Below are 16,167 nucleotides of genomic sequence, written 5' to 3' on the forward strand. Positions count from 1 at the left end.
CAACAATCAGACAAGAAAAAGAAATAAAAGCATCCAAATAGGAATGAAAGAAGTAAAATTGTCACTATTTGCAGATGACATGATATTATATATAGAAAACTCAAACGACTCCACCAAAAAAAAAAATATATTAGAAGAAATAAATGAATTCAGTAAAGTTGCAGGATATAAGATGAATATATGGAAATCTGTTGTTTTTTTATATACTAGTAATGAACTCCCAGAAATAGAAAGAAAAAAATCCCAATTACAACCCATCAAAATAAATAAAATACCTATGAATAAATTTATTCAAAAAGGTGAAAGATCTATACTCTAAAAACTATAAAACATTGATTGAAGGAAGTTGAACAAATAAATGGAAAGATATCACATGTTCAGGGATTGAAAGAATTAATATTATTAACATGAGATATGACCCAAAACAACCTACAGATTTAATGCAATCCCTATAAAAATACCCATGCCATTTTTCAGAGCTAGAACAAATGATCCTAAAATTCATATGCAAAAACAAAGGACCCCAAATAGTCAAAGAAATGCTGAGGAAAAAGAACAAAGCTAGAGGTATCATCCTCCCTGACTTCATACGGTACCATAAAGCTACCATAATCAAAACAGTATGAATTTGGCACAAAAACAGACACAAAGATTAATGGAACAGAATAGAGAGCCCAGAAATGAACACATGTACATAAGTCAATAAATATACCACAAAGAAGGCAAGATAATACAATGGAGAAAAGTCTCTTCAATAAGTGGTGTCAGGAAAACTGGACAGCTACATGTGAAAGAGTAAAATTAGAACATTTTCTCACACCATATACAAAAATAAACTCAAAATTTATTAAAGACCTTAAACCATTAAATTCTCAGAAGAAAACATAGGCGGTGCACTCTTTGGCATAGGTCTCAGCAATATATTGGGGTTTTTTGGATATTTCTCCTCAGGCAAGGGAAACAAAAGCAAAAAGAAACAAATGGGACCTAATTAAACTTAAAAGCTTTTGCACAGCAAAGGAAACCATCAACAAAACCAAAAGGCAACCTACTGAATAAGAGAAACTATTTACAAGTGATATGTCTGATAAGCAATTAATATCTAAAATATATAAAGAACTCACACAACTCATTATTAAAAAAAAAAACCAATTGAAAAATAAGCAGGGTGCAGGGAACTATACTCAGTATCCTGTGAAAAATCATAATGGAAAAGAATATGAAAAGAATATATATATATGTATAACTGAATCACTTTGATGTGCAGCAGAAATTAACACAACATTGTAAATCAACTATACTTCAATTAAAAAAATGTTTTTAATGGGCAGTCATCTGAATAGACATTTTTCCAAAGAAGACATGCAAATGGCCAACAGATACATGAAAAGATGTTCAACATCACTAATCATCAGGTAAATGCAAATCAAAATCACAGTGAGATATCACCTCACACTTCTCAGAATGGTTATTGTCAAAAAGACAAGAAATAACAAATGCTAGCAAGGATGTGTTGAAAAGAAAAAACTGGTATCCTGTTGGTGGGAATATAAATTGGTATAGCCACTATAGAAAACAGTACTGAGGTTCCTCATATACTTAAAAATAGAACTACCATGTGATTCAGTAATTCCACTCCTGCGTATATATCTGAAGAAAACAAAAAAACTAGTTCAAAAAGTTATACCAATGTTCACAGAAGCCAATCTATGGAATCAATCTCAGTGTCCATCAACAGATGAATGCATAGAGAAGATGTGGCATATATATATGCACAATAGAATATACTCAGCCATAAAATAAACAATGAAATTTACCATTTGCAACAACATGGATGGACATGGAGGGTATTATGTTTAGTGAAATAAATCAGATAAAGATAAATACTGTACATTTTCACTTACACGTGGAATCTAAAATATAAAACAAATGAACGAATGTAATAAAACACAAACAGGCTCATAGATACAGAGAAAAAAGCTAGTGGTTACCAGAGGGGAGAGGGTAATGGGAGAAAGAAGATAGAGGAAGGAGACTAAGAGGTACAAACCACTAGGTATAAAATAAATAAGATACAAGGATGTAATGTACAACACAGGGAATACAGCCAATATTTTATAATAACTTTATAGTCAGTATAAACTGTAAAAATACGGACACCTGAAAGTAATATAATATTGTAAATCAACTATACTCTAATTTTTAAAAAGTGACCAAGTGGAAAAGTATTTATATCAATTTCTTACATGGATTATTGACTTTAAGGCAAAAAATGCTTTAGTATTTACGGCATATAGTGGTGAAATGTATGACAAAAAGAACTCAAAGGGTGAGAAGGAAGACAAATGAAAATATATCATTACAATGTTCACATATGAAGTGGTATAGCATGAATTCAAGGTTGCCTGTAATATGTGAAGGAGGCATATTGTAATCTTAGAGTAATAGCTAAAATAATATATAGATATATAACTAAAAGCCAATAAAGAAGACAAAATGAGATACAACAAAATATAGCAGGAAAAGTAGGGCAAAAGAACAAAGAATAAACCACATTAATAGAAATCAAATAGCAATACGATATTCTTCAATCCAACCCTATCAGTAGCTGCATTAAATGTAACTAGATTAAGTACTCCAAAGGACACAGATTGTTAGTCTGGATAAAAATGCAAGACTCAACCTTGTGCTGTTTAATGAGAAACATCTTAAATATAAAGACATGGATAGGAGGAAAGTAAACTTATTGGGGGAAAAGAGATGTATCTTGCAACACCAATTAAAAAAAAGCCTTACCCATGGTATATGCTGTTTAACTTTAGAACTTTTGGCCATCTGAGAGATGAGATAGAGTAGAATAATTATTTTCTTTTTTCCTTTTCTTATTTCTATTTATCTGAATAAGAGTGAAGTTGAGACTCTTTATTATTTTTTACATTTATTTTACTGTGAACGCTCAGGTCTTTTGCCCATTCTATCAGGTTTTTGGTCTGTTTCTTCTGGATTTAGAGATCTTTGAATATTAGATTAGCTCCTTAATTGTGACAAAGGTTGCAATAATTCTTTACAAGTTTGCTGCATGTAATTTGAATTTTCTTACACTCTTCTTTGATATACAAACTTTAAAATTTAGTTTTTCAAATCATAATTTATTTATCAGTCTTTCTTTTAAAGTGTATGAATTTAGAGTCATTGCTAGAAAGGCTTTCTCCACTCTCACTTTCTAAAGGACTTTACCCATGTTTATTTCCAGGCAATATATGGTTTTATTTTGTGTATTTCAGTATACAAATATCTTACCTATTTGGACTTTATTCTGGTGGTTTCTGTAGGATACTGCTCCAACGTAATCTCTTAACAAATGACTATCCAGTTGTTCCTAAATCATTTATTAAAAGTCCATCTTTTCCCTTATGATTTGAATTGCTACTTTATTATAAACTTCATTTCCATATATACCTGTGAATGTTTCTGAATTTTTCCATTGTGTTTCACTAGACTCTCTCTCTGTTCATGATACAACACCACACTGTTTTTCGGAAAGAACTTTTATAGGCGTTCTTAAGATCTGATAGGCTAACCCTCTGCCGTACTATTCCTTTTTCTTTTTAACAATTCCCCTAGTGATCCTTTCATGCTTATTTTCTACACAAATTTTAGAAACAATCTAGACTTTGTGTAACACCAAGTGAAAAAATTGGGTGGGTTTTTAAAAATCACATCATATATATTATTTTTATAATCACATTTATATATTAGCTTTGGGAGAATCAGTACCTTTTGGGTGTAGATCTGTCATATGTGAGAACTAAGAATATCTTGCTGTTTCTAAAGTCTGTTTTTGTGTTTTTCAGAAGTTCTTTAACATTTTGCACAAATAGGTTTTTCACAATTCTGGTTCAGGTTTTCCTAAGCCCCTCATCTTTTTTTGCTGCTACTATAACAGATTTTCTTCCCAATTATATCTTCAAAGTGTTTATTATTTGTATATATGAAAGGTACAGATTTCCTTTTAATTTTGAAATAATCTCCAGCTTATAGAAAAGTTGCCATTGCAATACAAAAACTTTTGTCTTCCAGACCCATTTGCGAGTAAAGTTACTGACATGGTGCTCCATCAACTTCTCAAATACCTTATAGAGTGTAATCCCTACAAACAAGGACACTCTTGCATAACCACAGTCCTACGATCAAACCCAGGGAATTAACATTGATGCCACCAATACCATCTAATCCTCAGACAGTGAGAAACCTTGCTCATTAGCTTAATATGTTGACTTATTTGATTAATCCCCACAGAGATTTATATAACAGATCTCTCACTCATCTTCTCCAAGTGCCTCCCCTGCTCCCCCCACCCAGGCTCTGGCAATCCACATCAGGCAGCCCCTTCATACCCATGCCCACCTCACCCTATTTATCCTGCTCTGACACATCCCGCCAGACTCCCCCCTCTCCACCGCCCCGACTCCATGAAGGCCTTTAAATCTCCCTTGAGCTCCGATACCACCTAATAGCCAGTCCCTGTTTGAACACCCTCTTCAACAGACTTGGGCATCCACTCCCTGCCTCACGTGTATTCTAATTACTCATCCAGGCTGCCCAGTGCAGGGTGTCCGAGACCACGTAGGGAGTGTGTCCACACAGGAGAGACGCCTGGAGTGGGCACATTCCCACCCCACGCAGGCTTGGCTTGGACACCACGCTCTCATTTACCGTGGCTCCCCTGCCAGAGTCCCTACTGAGAGTGTGCTTTGTTTCTTTAAGGTTTTGTTGCTTTTTGAGAGACTTGGGATCACGATATGTAGAACCAACAATGTTTTCCATTCCATGACTCTCTCCTTCTTTTCCATTATGGAGACATGATCAGGATAATTTGTTTAGCAAATGGTACAGAGACACCAGAATGCAATTCTCTGGATAGTGGTGTGGGTACTCTGCTTTGGCTCCCTGGCACCCATTCTCACTTCACATGGTATCAGTAATTCATTAAAAAGAGTAGCTCTGGGGACAGGCAAACTTCTTCCATTCTCAGTGCACATGGGTTGGACAGAGCAGACCCCAACCTATCCAAAGGCACTGACCTAGGCTTAGACGGATCAGTGGTTTCAATGGCTCTGACTAACTCTCCAGACCCCTAAAGCAGTGTGGCAGATTCTGCTTTGCTGCGACGACTGTTGTGTATCTCCCATCCCACACGTTCTCCTTACATGACGGCAACACTCCTCCCGCTGGGAGGTGGGGTCTACGACCCTTCCTTTTTAATCTGGTGGGGGCTCTTGATCGCTTCAGTTAGTGGAATATGGTAGAATAGATGCTTCTGCCTGGCTCATTCTTTTTTTAGCAGATGCTCATTCTGGGGAAGCCCACCACTGTGTTGTGAGGGAGCCCAACAATCCCATGAACTGAGACTACTTGAGGGGACCTTGTGAAGAGAAACCAACGGGCCCAGTGAACAGCAAGCGCTAACCACTGGGTAGGTGTGAGTGAGCCTTCAGATGATTCAGCTTCCAGGATTCAAGCCTCCCTGACACCAAGGGGAACAGAGGGATGCTATCCACACTGTACCCTGACCAAAATGCAGATTCGTGGGTAAAAGCAATGTCGCTGCTGTTCTTAAACCACTCAGTTCTTTATAACTGGAGTAAGCCCTCTTCAGCGTCACTCTCACACCATTCTGTCCATCCCATACCAAGGATCTCACCACCCTTGTCTGATCGTGACGGCTTGTCTCCTCCACCAGAAGCAAGAGATGTTATCTCCAATGTTTCCCACAGTCTCACACAAAAAGAGGCCTCAATACACAGTCACCCTGGTGATCTAAAGAGAACCACGAGAATTAAGATATTCTTGAATCTATCATCCTGAGAGCCAGGCTGCTAGGGCTCAGGGACCTGCTACTGGCTGATACAACATCTCCAACTACCCCTACTTGGAGCTGCCTTTCTTGTTTTCTGCTGCTGTGGTGGCGCTGAGCCGAGAGCTACGGGTCCTTCCGTGGTGACCGGTAGTTCATGCTCCACTCAGACCCCAGGACTTGATCAGACAGAGCTGTGAGACTTTCAGAGAAACCTCACTTGATAAAGGTCACAACACCAGAGGGGACCCCCAGGGTTAAAGGACCAGAAGGAAGCAGCGGCGACTCAGATCTGGGCAGCCTTCCTGGAGAGATGCTCCTGCTGGCCCTTCTTCTGTCCCCCAGTGGGGAGGCAGGTAAGTGACTGTCCCCACCGTCAGAGGTCCAGTCCCATCCTGCACTGGAGAAACCCTGCTCAGGTGTTACACTCATACATATCCTGGCTCTGGTCCATCTCCAGGAACTTTCTGAACTCTGGTCAAATTCCCTCAAAGACCAGCAAATCTGCTCCCATCCCCCCTCTCCAGGCTTTGGCTCCATGAGCACAGCGGGCAGACTGCAATCTCTCTTTCAGGCAAAATCACTGGGGCCACGAGGCCAAGCCTCACTCTCATCCCTACATGGCGTTTCTTGAGTACCATGCTTCAGAGAAAAGTTTCATCTGTGGGGGGTCTCCTTGTGCATGAGGACTTCATGCTGACAGCAGCTCACTGCTGGGGAAGGTGAGGAGCAACACCTGGGCCCCCACCCCTCTGTAGACCCCTCACAGGGAACCCTCTTCTCAGGGGTTGCAGACCTGGGCCACCAAGTAACATAGGAGAACTCTTCAGAGGACAGGTGAGCTCTGGGGAGAGAGGAACAGGTCAATGCGAGTGGCCCGTGGAGAGAAGGGACTGATCAAAGGTGGGATGGAAGGAAGCTGAGGTTGCACCCTGGAGTCCAGAGTGCAGATGTGAGAAATTCCTGGTTTTCCTTAGAGACGGTCAAGCTCTGTGCAGGACTGAACACCCTAAGTGGACTCCAGGAACTTGCACCCAGCCTGGGCTGCCAGGAAGCAGGCAGCACAGAGAAGCTCAGCCCCAGGTCCCACACCTAGAACTTTCTCCCCTCCAGTCCCACCCTGTCCCAAGCTGTGCTCTTTCCTCACGGCTCCTGGCCTGTATTTCCTGCGACTCCACCTCCCTCTCTGCTCTGGGGGCAGCTCAATCAACGTCACCCTGAGGGACCACAACATCTACCAGCAGGAGAGGACCCAGCAGGTCATCCTAGTGAGAAGAGCCATCCCCCACCCAGGCTATGATCATAATAAGTGGGTCAATGCTATCATGTGACTGCAGGTAGGGCACGTAGCCACACTGGTTCTTGCACACTTTCATACCTGGGTTTTGAATCCCCCATGACCTCATTCCTGTCCCTCCTTCCGGTATGACCCCTTCAGTTGTCCCAGGGCAGTGAGGAAGGCAACCCCATAACTGTCCCTGAGGCCTCTGTGGGCCAAAAGTAGGTTAGAATGCCTTTCCTCTGCCTTCAGCTGAGGAGGAAGGCCTACCTGACCGCCGCTGTGAGCCCCATCAGGCTGCCCTGGAGGAGGGAGCTGGTGAAGCCAGGGATGGTGTGCAGTGTGGCCGGCTGGGGGCACCTGGGCATGAACAATCCCATGGCAGAGAAACTGCAGGCGGTAGACCTTGAAGTCCAAAGGGATGAGGAATGCATCTCTTGCTACAAAGATTACAACACCACTACCCAGATATGTAGGGAACCCAAGAAAGAGGAAGGGTTCTTTTTTGGTGAGATCCCCAGCGTTAGCCATGCAAAGCCCTGGGCACAGCCAAGCTGTGAGGGTCCAGGGCAGTGGGAACTAATCATATCCCTGTGTCCCCAGCCTTTTCTCCTATCCAGTCTCTGTCCTGTTTCCCTGGGGGCATGGAGACTGTCCCACCACCACATATGGGCAGAGGCTTCCTTGGGGAGGAGGAGGGGAGATTGTCAAGGCCAGGCTGAATCCTCAGGACCAACAGTCCCTGATATCAGCCAGGGCCCCCAACAGAGACCATCCACCCTGGGGCAGCACAGAGGACCACACCTGAAGAAGATCCGGCTCAGCCCCTCCTCTCTCTGCCCACAGGGCGCCTCTGGGGGCCCCCTTGTGTGTAACGGCATGGCCCAGGGCATCGTCTCCTTTGGAGAAGAGAATGGGACACCTCCAAATGTCTACACCAGAGTCTCGAGCCTTCTGTACTGGATCCAAAAAACAATGAGCTACTATAAACTGCAGGGACCAGACTAACGTGCCCCTGGGATGGATCCCTCCATCTCCTCTGGGATAGAGGTCAGAATGGCACTGGGCCAAAAGGGGGTGAAGGGGGGACTGCCTGGAACTTAATAAACTTTCATCTCTTGAGCAGAAATCATTGATTCCTATTTTATTCATTCAAGCACATTCGTTAGGCACCTACTGTGTCTGGCAACCATCCGTTCACATTTCTGATCTGTTATGGGCTTCCCCCTCCAACACACCACCCACCCTTCCAACTCTAGAATAAAAATTCCTGCTGCACTGACAGCCAGCTCCCTCCAGTCCCTCGTCCCCAGTGCCAGCTCCCCCTGCCAGGCTGACCATGGGCTCCATCAGAAAAGGGAGACACCTCCTCAGGAGAACATGACCCTCTTCTCGAGGACCCCCTTATCGCATCCATATGCCCTCCTCCTAACCCACACCCACTCCCCTGCCCCACCCTATCCCAGTGCCAATGTGGCAACATAGGAGAATCCAGATTTGGAAGGAGGACCACCTGAGAAGCTCTGGGGTTGAGGGGGGCCCTTCTCAACCCCAGAAACAGAAATGTGGGGAGGCTTTAGAAATGTGTAGTGCTCCCCATGCAGAGTTCCCTCTCCACGTCAGAGCAGCCAGAGCTCCGAAGGCTGAGAGAGTTTCAGGAGGGCCTTCGGTATTCCCAGGCCCAGCTCAAGTGCCTGTCGCAGCTCTGTCCTGGAGCCCTGAGCCCAGGACCCTGTGCAACCTCTGGTGTCCTGACGGCACATCCTCCCTCAGCCCAAAGTGACCTTGAAGACGCTCTTCCATCTTTTTTTTTTTTTTTTTGCGGTACGCAGACCTCTCACTGCTGTGGCCTCCCTCGTTGTGGAGCACAGGCTCTGAACGCTCAGGCTCAGCAGCCATGGCTCACGGGCCCAGCCTCTCCGCGGCATGTGGGATCTTCCTGGACCGGGGCACGAACCCATGTTCCCTGCATCGGCAGACGGACTCTCAACCACTGCGCCACCAGGGAAGCCCCTGAATTTTTAATATAAGAACATATTCAGAAAAGCAACCTCATTTTTAAAACATGCAGCTTAGAGATGGTTGGACTGAAGAGAAGAACTTGTTGGCTGAATGTATGCATGGTGAGTGAGCTTCATGTCTGGCAAAATGTGTTTTGGGTATAAAAGTAACATATATTCATCATAGAAACTAACACATTCATCATAGAAAGACAATTAAATACAGAACATATAAGAAAATTAAAATTACCAAGAATTCCACCATCCCAAGATAATCATCATTCATGCTTAAGCATGTTTCCTTCCCCTCTTTTTCTATAAGTCCATAGAATGCTGTTTCTTCAACTGACTTGGGGTTGGGTTGCTGAGAACTCCTCATGCCTTCCCTGCCATCACTCTTCCTTCTGTCCTCATACTGGTGAGAGTGGTGGGATCATCTGCAAATGTTTAGGATTACTATGCCCAGGGCCATCAGAGACGTGGTTCTCTGGACAGAGAATACTTAGTGGGTAGTAATTATTAGGATGACCGGCATCCGTTTCCCCTTCAGTGCACACCAGTAAGCAGCATTTCTATAGAGGAAGCCCCTCCCCACTCACAGGCACCCTGATTTGAGTGGGACAGCCCCCATCTCGGCTCGAGGGGTGCTAAACACCTCAGCACAACCCAATCAGTCACTCACTTCCAATGGACCCAGTGATGGTTTGTTTTGGTCAAGTGAATATCAAGTCCAGGCATTTTGTTCAAGATTGTGGGATAAGAAAAGCTCTCTTGGACTTACCCAGTGGCACAGTGGTTAAGAATCCACCTGCCAATGCAGGGGACACGGGTTCGAGCCCTGGCCCGGGAAGATCCCACATGCCGCAGAGCAACTAAGCCTGTGCACCACAACTACTGAGCCTGCACTCTAGAGCCCATGAGCCACAACTACTGAGCCCACATGCCACAACTACTGAAGCCCACATGCCTACAGCCCGTGCTCTGCAACAAGAGAAGCCACTGCAATGAGAAGCCCGCACACTGCAACAAAGAGTAGCCCCTGCTCACCACAACTAGAGAAAGCCCGGGTGCAGCAATGAAGACCCAACACAGCCAAAAGTAATTAATTAATTTTTTAAAAAACACACACAAAAACAAAAAACCACCAAAAAAATGGAAAAGCTCTCTTTGTTGCAGAACGTTTACATTTAAAGAAGCAATTCTAAACACTTCAAAAATATGAGACTGGGATGGTGGCAACATAAGAAATGGGGTTGCTGCGTGGGGTACTTGGGTGGTCCAGGTCTACCTGCTCCTAAAGCAAGTCCAGCCTCTACCTCACAATGGCACCAAGCAGACCCCCCTCACCACAGTCCTTGCCATCTTATTCTCTACCCACAGATTCTAGGTCTACTCCAGCTGACAGCCAGCCTCTCAGGGGCAGGAGCTGTGTCTCTCGTATTACACAATAGGACCTAGCCTATTGTGTAATTATTCAGGATTTCACCAGAATCAAAAAAGAACCAAGAGTCGAAAAATGAAGATATTCTTGATTCAGTCACTGAGGGGTTTCTGGGACCCAGTCCCTGTGCTGGCTGAACCACAGCCTTCACTTTCTTGTTCTTTCTTCTGGCTTTGTGACTCAGCAGTGGGAGTACAAGTGTGGTGACAGTGTCGTTCTCACTTAACCCACGGCAGAGAACGTGGACGACCACGTGGCATGCTGACACCTGGCTCAGCGGGGGAGCACAAGTCTGGGAGGTCTGTGTGTGAACTGAGCCTGCCCTCCTTCCTTCCCCTGTGTTTTGTGTCTGGAAGGAAGAAACACCAGCAGCTCCAACCTGCGCAGAACTTCGGGGAAGATGCAGCCTCTCCTGCTCCTGATGGCCTTTCTTCTGCCCACCGGGCTGGGACTGGTGAGTGACAATCCCCATTCTTGAGGCCAGAGCCCATCTCACTAAACCTACTGTAGTCCTGACCCTTCTGCCCAGCTCACCTTTCTCAACCCCAGCTCCCATCCCAAACCCAGACTAACAATTTCGATGCTGCATAGACACTCAGTGAGGACGGATGGCAGAAAGGAAGGGTGGGTCTTAGCTTCTCTCTCACCAGCAGGGCAAGTGGGTTGTGTATTTGGCAGAGGATGTGAAGCTGCAAAACACAGGTAATTAAAATCCCTCACTTCACCCCCGGAATAGGCAGCTCAAGTGAATCCACTACAGTATAGGAATTGTCAGTGGACCCAGCTTAAGAACCAACGAAATTTCTCAGTACCCTCCACCCCTCACTCCTGCCCAGGAGAGGAACCCAGGGGGTGATTGATCAGAAGTGCTAGACGACAGCACCCAAAGCTCTCTGGGCGACTCGACTCTGCCCCAGGACGCAAACAGCTCATTTTCTGCCCCATCTCCCCCACCTCCCAGGCCCTCAGCTGCCCCACTGTCTTTGGCAGTGCCCTCCCCCCACCCCTATGGCCTTGAATGCCACCAGCACTATCCCCACCAAACCTCAGCCTAAAGCTAATTGGAGGCCATTCACTCTTGCAGCCAAAAAATCATTTACTGAGATCCTAGGTTGTGTTAGGCCCAAGGACATGAGGATTTTAGAAAATCCAATTCCATAAGCTCATAGGTAATTATTAGAAAATGGCACAAATCAAGATGTTAGCAGAGGATTAGAGGGTCCCGGAGACTCGGCGGGAGTGAGGGCTCATCAAGGAGTCCCGTCCACGATTCTCTGGGCCTCCACCATCGGGAAGGCAGACCCGCCCTCCTCCGCACATGTGCCTGATGCAGGACCTGAAGAACAAGCACTGACCCCTCTCTCAGAGGGAGATTGTGAGGCTTGAGGTTCAGAAAAGGTTATCCTGCTGCAGTGAGAACCTGGCGGACTCTCCCCCGGTGTCTGCAAGGTGCTGTCAACCCACCTGACCGTCACCTCCCTGAGCCTCCATCCTGACCACACCTCTCCCATCACCCCATCTTCCAGCCTTTTCTTACAGAGGAGATCATCGGGGGCCACGAGGCCAAGCCCCACTCCCGTCCCTACATGGTGTTTGTTCAGTTTCTGGATAAGGAGATTTGGAAGAGGTGCGGCGGTGTCCTCGTGCAAAAGGACTTTGTTCTGACGGCTGCTCACTGCAGGGGAAGGTGAGGGGCAGCAGCCAGCCTACCCCTCCTGAGACCCCGACAGGGACCCCAGCCCCTCCCCAGGGGCTGGGCCCAGGGGAGCCCCTCCCTCACCCTGAGATCGTGGTAACTCAGGACCACGAGACCTCATCAAACAAGCCATCTTAAGAGCCGCACTAGGGTGACGAAAAGCTGAGAAATGGGGCAGGTGAGTTTTGAGGTCAGAGGGTCAGAGGTGACAGCAAGAGGCAAGGTTGAGAAGCGAGGGCCCACACGGGTCAGATGAAGCATCAGTGGAGGATGAAAGGGTGCACAGAGAGTCAAAATCCAAACTCAGAGTAATTTCGCCGTATTGCCTGAGAAAGCTCCCAGGATCCCTGCCCTCATGTCATTGAGAAGCACAGGGCAGAGTCCCCACACTCCTGCTCTGCTCTCTGTGCAGTTTAATCAGCGTCACCCTGGGGGCCCACAACATCAAGAAACAGGAGAGGACCCAGCAGATGATCCCAGTGAGACGAGCCGTCCCCCACCCAGACTATGATCCTAAGAGCCACTCCAATGACATCATGTTACTGCAGGCAAGGAAACCTCCCCGCTCCTCCGGCCCTCCTGGGGACAGATCGTTTCCCCTCCACTACCACCTGTCCCTTTCCTCCCTCCCATCTGGCTGCCTGACCAGTCCCAGTGGCTCAGGTGAGGGGGGTGGTCAGTGCAGCCTCATCCTGGCACCCAAGCCCAGAGGCCATTGGCTGAGCTGGACTCTTGTCTCTTCCCCTCAGCTGGAGAGAAAGGCCAAGGGGACTGCAGCTGTGAGACCCCTCAGCCTGCCCAGGCGCGAGGTCCGGGTGAAGCCAGGAAAGGCGTGCAGTGTGGCCGGCTGGGGGCAGGTGGCCGTGGGCACTCAAACCACCACCCTGCAGGAGGCAGAGCTGACGGTGCAGGAGGATCCAGTGTGCAAATCCCTCTTCCCAAGCTATTACAGCCAGGCCACCCAGATTTGCGTGGGGGACCCGAGGAAGGTGAAGGCTGCCTTCAAGGTCAGGTTCCTCGCATCTAAGCACACAGGCCCCGGGGAGAGGATCTTGGGGAGGTCTGGGTAGGGGACGGGCCATAACCTCATCCTCAGCCTGAGAGCTTGGGCAGGCAGGTCCACTAATCCAAAATTTAATTCTCTCCCCTGAGTGGATCAGGGTTGGGGGTGAGGAAGGATCAGTCATCCCGTAGCTGCGTTATCACCAGAGTTTCCATGAGGACTGACAGAAAGGTAGACCTGAGTCGAGCTGCAAAGAACAGTCATAGCCAGGCTGGACCCCAGCAGCGAGGGAGGTGACCAGGCCTCCTCTGGCCCAGATCTTCCTCACAGCCCCTGACAGAGACCACCCAGCCTGGGGTGGCAGGGAAGATAGGACCGGAAGGAGGCCCACTCAGCCCTTCCTTTCTCTACCCACAGGGTGACTCCGGCGGGCCCCTCGTGTGCAAAAACGTGATCCAGGGTATTTTCTCCTATGGAAAATCAACCGGGACATCTCCAGGAGTCTTCACCAAGGTCTCACACTTCCTGCCCTGGTTAAAGAGAACAATGAAGCGCCTCGAACAGCAGCTTGAGACTGACCTTCTTCTCTGCTGACCATCATTCTGGGGCAGCGGCAAGAATCCCACAGGGGTTCGCAGTGGGATCACGGGGCCACAATAAATGGATCTGTAGCGTGATTACACCTGAATTCCTATTTATTCATTGAACCGCCTCAATATGCAACCACACTGCTCCAGGATGCCCTCTGCTGTCAGTTCTGGGTATTGCTTCCCCCTCTCTCCCCAGCCCTCACTCCTCCCTCAATCCCATGCGGTCTGTATAGAGTCTCATTGATTTCTCAATCATGCCTCTTTGGTGCTTAGCCTTCTGCCAGGTCTGAGTCTAAAGTGAGATCCATTAAAAACGACAATCTTCTCTCCCTGAAAATGGTCCTCTCTGGGCCTTAGAAATTTTTTACCTTCTCTAAGCCAACCACTGTCTCCAACCCCTCTTCAGTTTGGCAGAGCAAAGAACAGGTCAGAGGAAGGAGAATAACTCCAGGGACCTAGGAGGTCAGGGGGTCATGCCATGGACACTCAGTTTCCTGTTTCCAGGGCCTCTCTCTCCAGTGAGGGCAGGCTTCTCCCATAACCAGGACTGTCTAGAGCTTAGGAGGCTGAGATGTTCCCATGATGGCCCTCAGTCTCACTGGGGTCCCATCTCCCCACTCTGCCCTGGGCCCAACACGGGACTCAGTCAACCTTGCTCCCTGTCCACTGTCCCACACCAGCCCCTGTTTTCTATCTGAGTGCCCTGGCCACCAGCTCCTTTCCCTTCCAGCTCATGCTGTTTTGAGCCAGCCTCCCTCTCATCTCCCTAACAGAGCTCCCAGGGCCCCATGTGAATTCTCCTCCTTTGACTGTCCCCTCCAAACCTGACTTGCCAGCCAGTACCTGATGCTTATCAGAGGAGCCAGTACCCATCTCCCACCTGGGTGGGGCCAGCTCAGGCCCTGGATCCAACCCAGCATCCCCCAGGGGCTCAGCCACCTCCAAGGCCTGTGTAGTCACTCAGCAGCCTAAGCCCTTTTCAGCCTGGCCTGGCCTGGGACCCCTGACTCTCCCTGCTGACAACCAGATTATGGCAGCCTTGTGAGCCAGAGGGACCCAGGGCTGCTGGGTGGGAAAGTACCACTCTGCCCTCCATCAGTAGATCAAATGTTGACCTCTCACTGTACCAGCACATAACAGGCTCTGTCTCCGCCAGTTGGGAAACTTGCAGTGATGAGAAATTTCCTCTAAATTCTGCTGGTTCCTCTCCTTCCACTAGGAAGTTCAGTTTGACACCGATGGACCTGTATTTGGAATCTGGAAGAAATCTTGTCTTGAAAATAATTAAATTCTCTGTATTTTAGCTGGATTGCACATTAGAGTTTCACACGCATGATCTTGCTTGATTCCACAAGGGCAATGTGAAATTGGAAGAGGCTTGGTGACCCACAGGTCCTGGGGTTTCCAATCTGTGCTCTGTGGAGTCCATGTCCGGAGGGGAGGGAGGGAAGAAGGAGAGAGGCAGCCAGAACAGCCTGATCTTTAGTTATATCACACGTGGAGACATGAACCTCAGTCCACAAATCCACAAAATGCCACACTTAAAGGGTAACACAGTTCACTGTGACCCAGATGTCCTGTATCCATCAAACAGCACCACCAGTGCATTGGATGTAACAGAACACAACAAATTCACGATAACTGGACAAACACTGAATAAAGTGAGATCAACATCGTAAATAGAAGGAATTTCACTAAAAAGAAAAACAAATCGCATGAATATGAAAAGCAAAACTCAGCACCTTGAAAACTAAGGTGAAAAGCAAATAAAAACTTATTTTTTACACAAGACAGTCCCTACATCCATCTGCCAAGTCTTCCCTGGAGCCGGCAGAGCACAAAAGAGCTGAATACATGCATGGAGGTGAGCAAGCGAACAGTAAGATGTGCGTGAGACAAGGGACAACTTCAGGTCACGGCAGTAAATGACGACACTCTTAGGAGAAGCCGTCATGCAAAAGGAATGTAGAGAGCCCAGAAAGTCAGCCATGAAGAGCTCCATGGAACCCCAGGGTGTAAGCCAGAGCCAGCGGCAGATCCACCACCGCAGGCAAGGGTGTGTGGCCTTGAGGGACAATGCCTGATGGGTCACTCTTCCCCCTTACACCTGACAGAAGCACTTGACCTAGTACGAGATACATTAGGAAGAAAAACTATTACCTTATGATGACTGTAGCACCATGAACCCGGGGCTGCCCTTAATGGTATGTGTTTCCTTAAAATGATATCTAAATATATTTACATTATTTCTCTCTTTGATCTAGTGTTTTTTATTTCTAGGACTTTAACCTACATAAGATC

The 16,167-nt window shown here is 47.1% G+C and overlaps 1 protein-coding gene and 1 pseudogene across 1 annotated transcript; both read left to right on the plus strand.

Moving 5' to 3' along the window:
• Nucleotides 1–1,464: 1,464 nt before the first annotated feature.
• On the plus strand, nucleotides 1,465–8,144 carry LOC132418064 (mast cell protease 3-like; annotated as a pseudogene).
• A 2,724-nt stretch (nucleotides 8,145–10,868) lies between these two features.
• LOC132419595 (granzyme H-like) lies at nucleotides 10,869–13,946 on the plus strand. Its single transcript, XM_060003478.1, has 5 exons — nucleotides 10,869–11,031; nucleotides 12,104–12,264; nucleotides 12,686–12,821; nucleotides 13,023–13,280; nucleotides 13,694–13,946. The coding sequence occupies exons 1-5, from the start codon at nucleotides 10,978–10,980 to the stop codon at nucleotides 13,868–13,870; spliced, it is 786 nt and encodes a 261-aa protein (XP_059859461.1). The 5' UTR covers nucleotides 10,869–10,977; the 3' UTR covers nucleotides 13,871–13,946.
• Nucleotides 13,947–16,167: the final 2,221 nt, after the last annotated feature.

Source organism: Delphinus delphis, chromosome 2 (genome assembly GCF_949987515.2).
Source record: "Delphinus delphis chromosome 2, mDelDel1.2, whole genome shotgun sequence".
NCBI classification, from domain to species: domain Eukaryota; kingdom Metazoa; phylum Chordata; class Mammalia; order Artiodactyla; family Delphinidae; genus Delphinus; species Delphinus delphis.

What these genes read in the sequence shown, in the direction of transcription:
- LOC132419595 (XM_060003478.1), top strand. Translation starts at nt 10,978, where the DNA reads ATGCAGCCTCTCCTGCTCCTGATGGCCTTTCTTCTGCCCACCGGGCTG. An exon ending in GCTGCTCACTGCAGGGGAAG is followed by an intron (nt 12,265 to 12,685) that starts GTGAGGGGCAGC and finishes CTCTCTGTGCAG; the next exon opens with TTTAATCAGCGTCACCCTGG. An exon ending in ATGACATCATGTTACTGCAG is followed by an intron (nt 12,822 to 13,022) that starts GCAAGGAAACCT and finishes TCTTCCCCTCAG; the next exon opens with CTGGAGAGAAAGGCCAAGGG.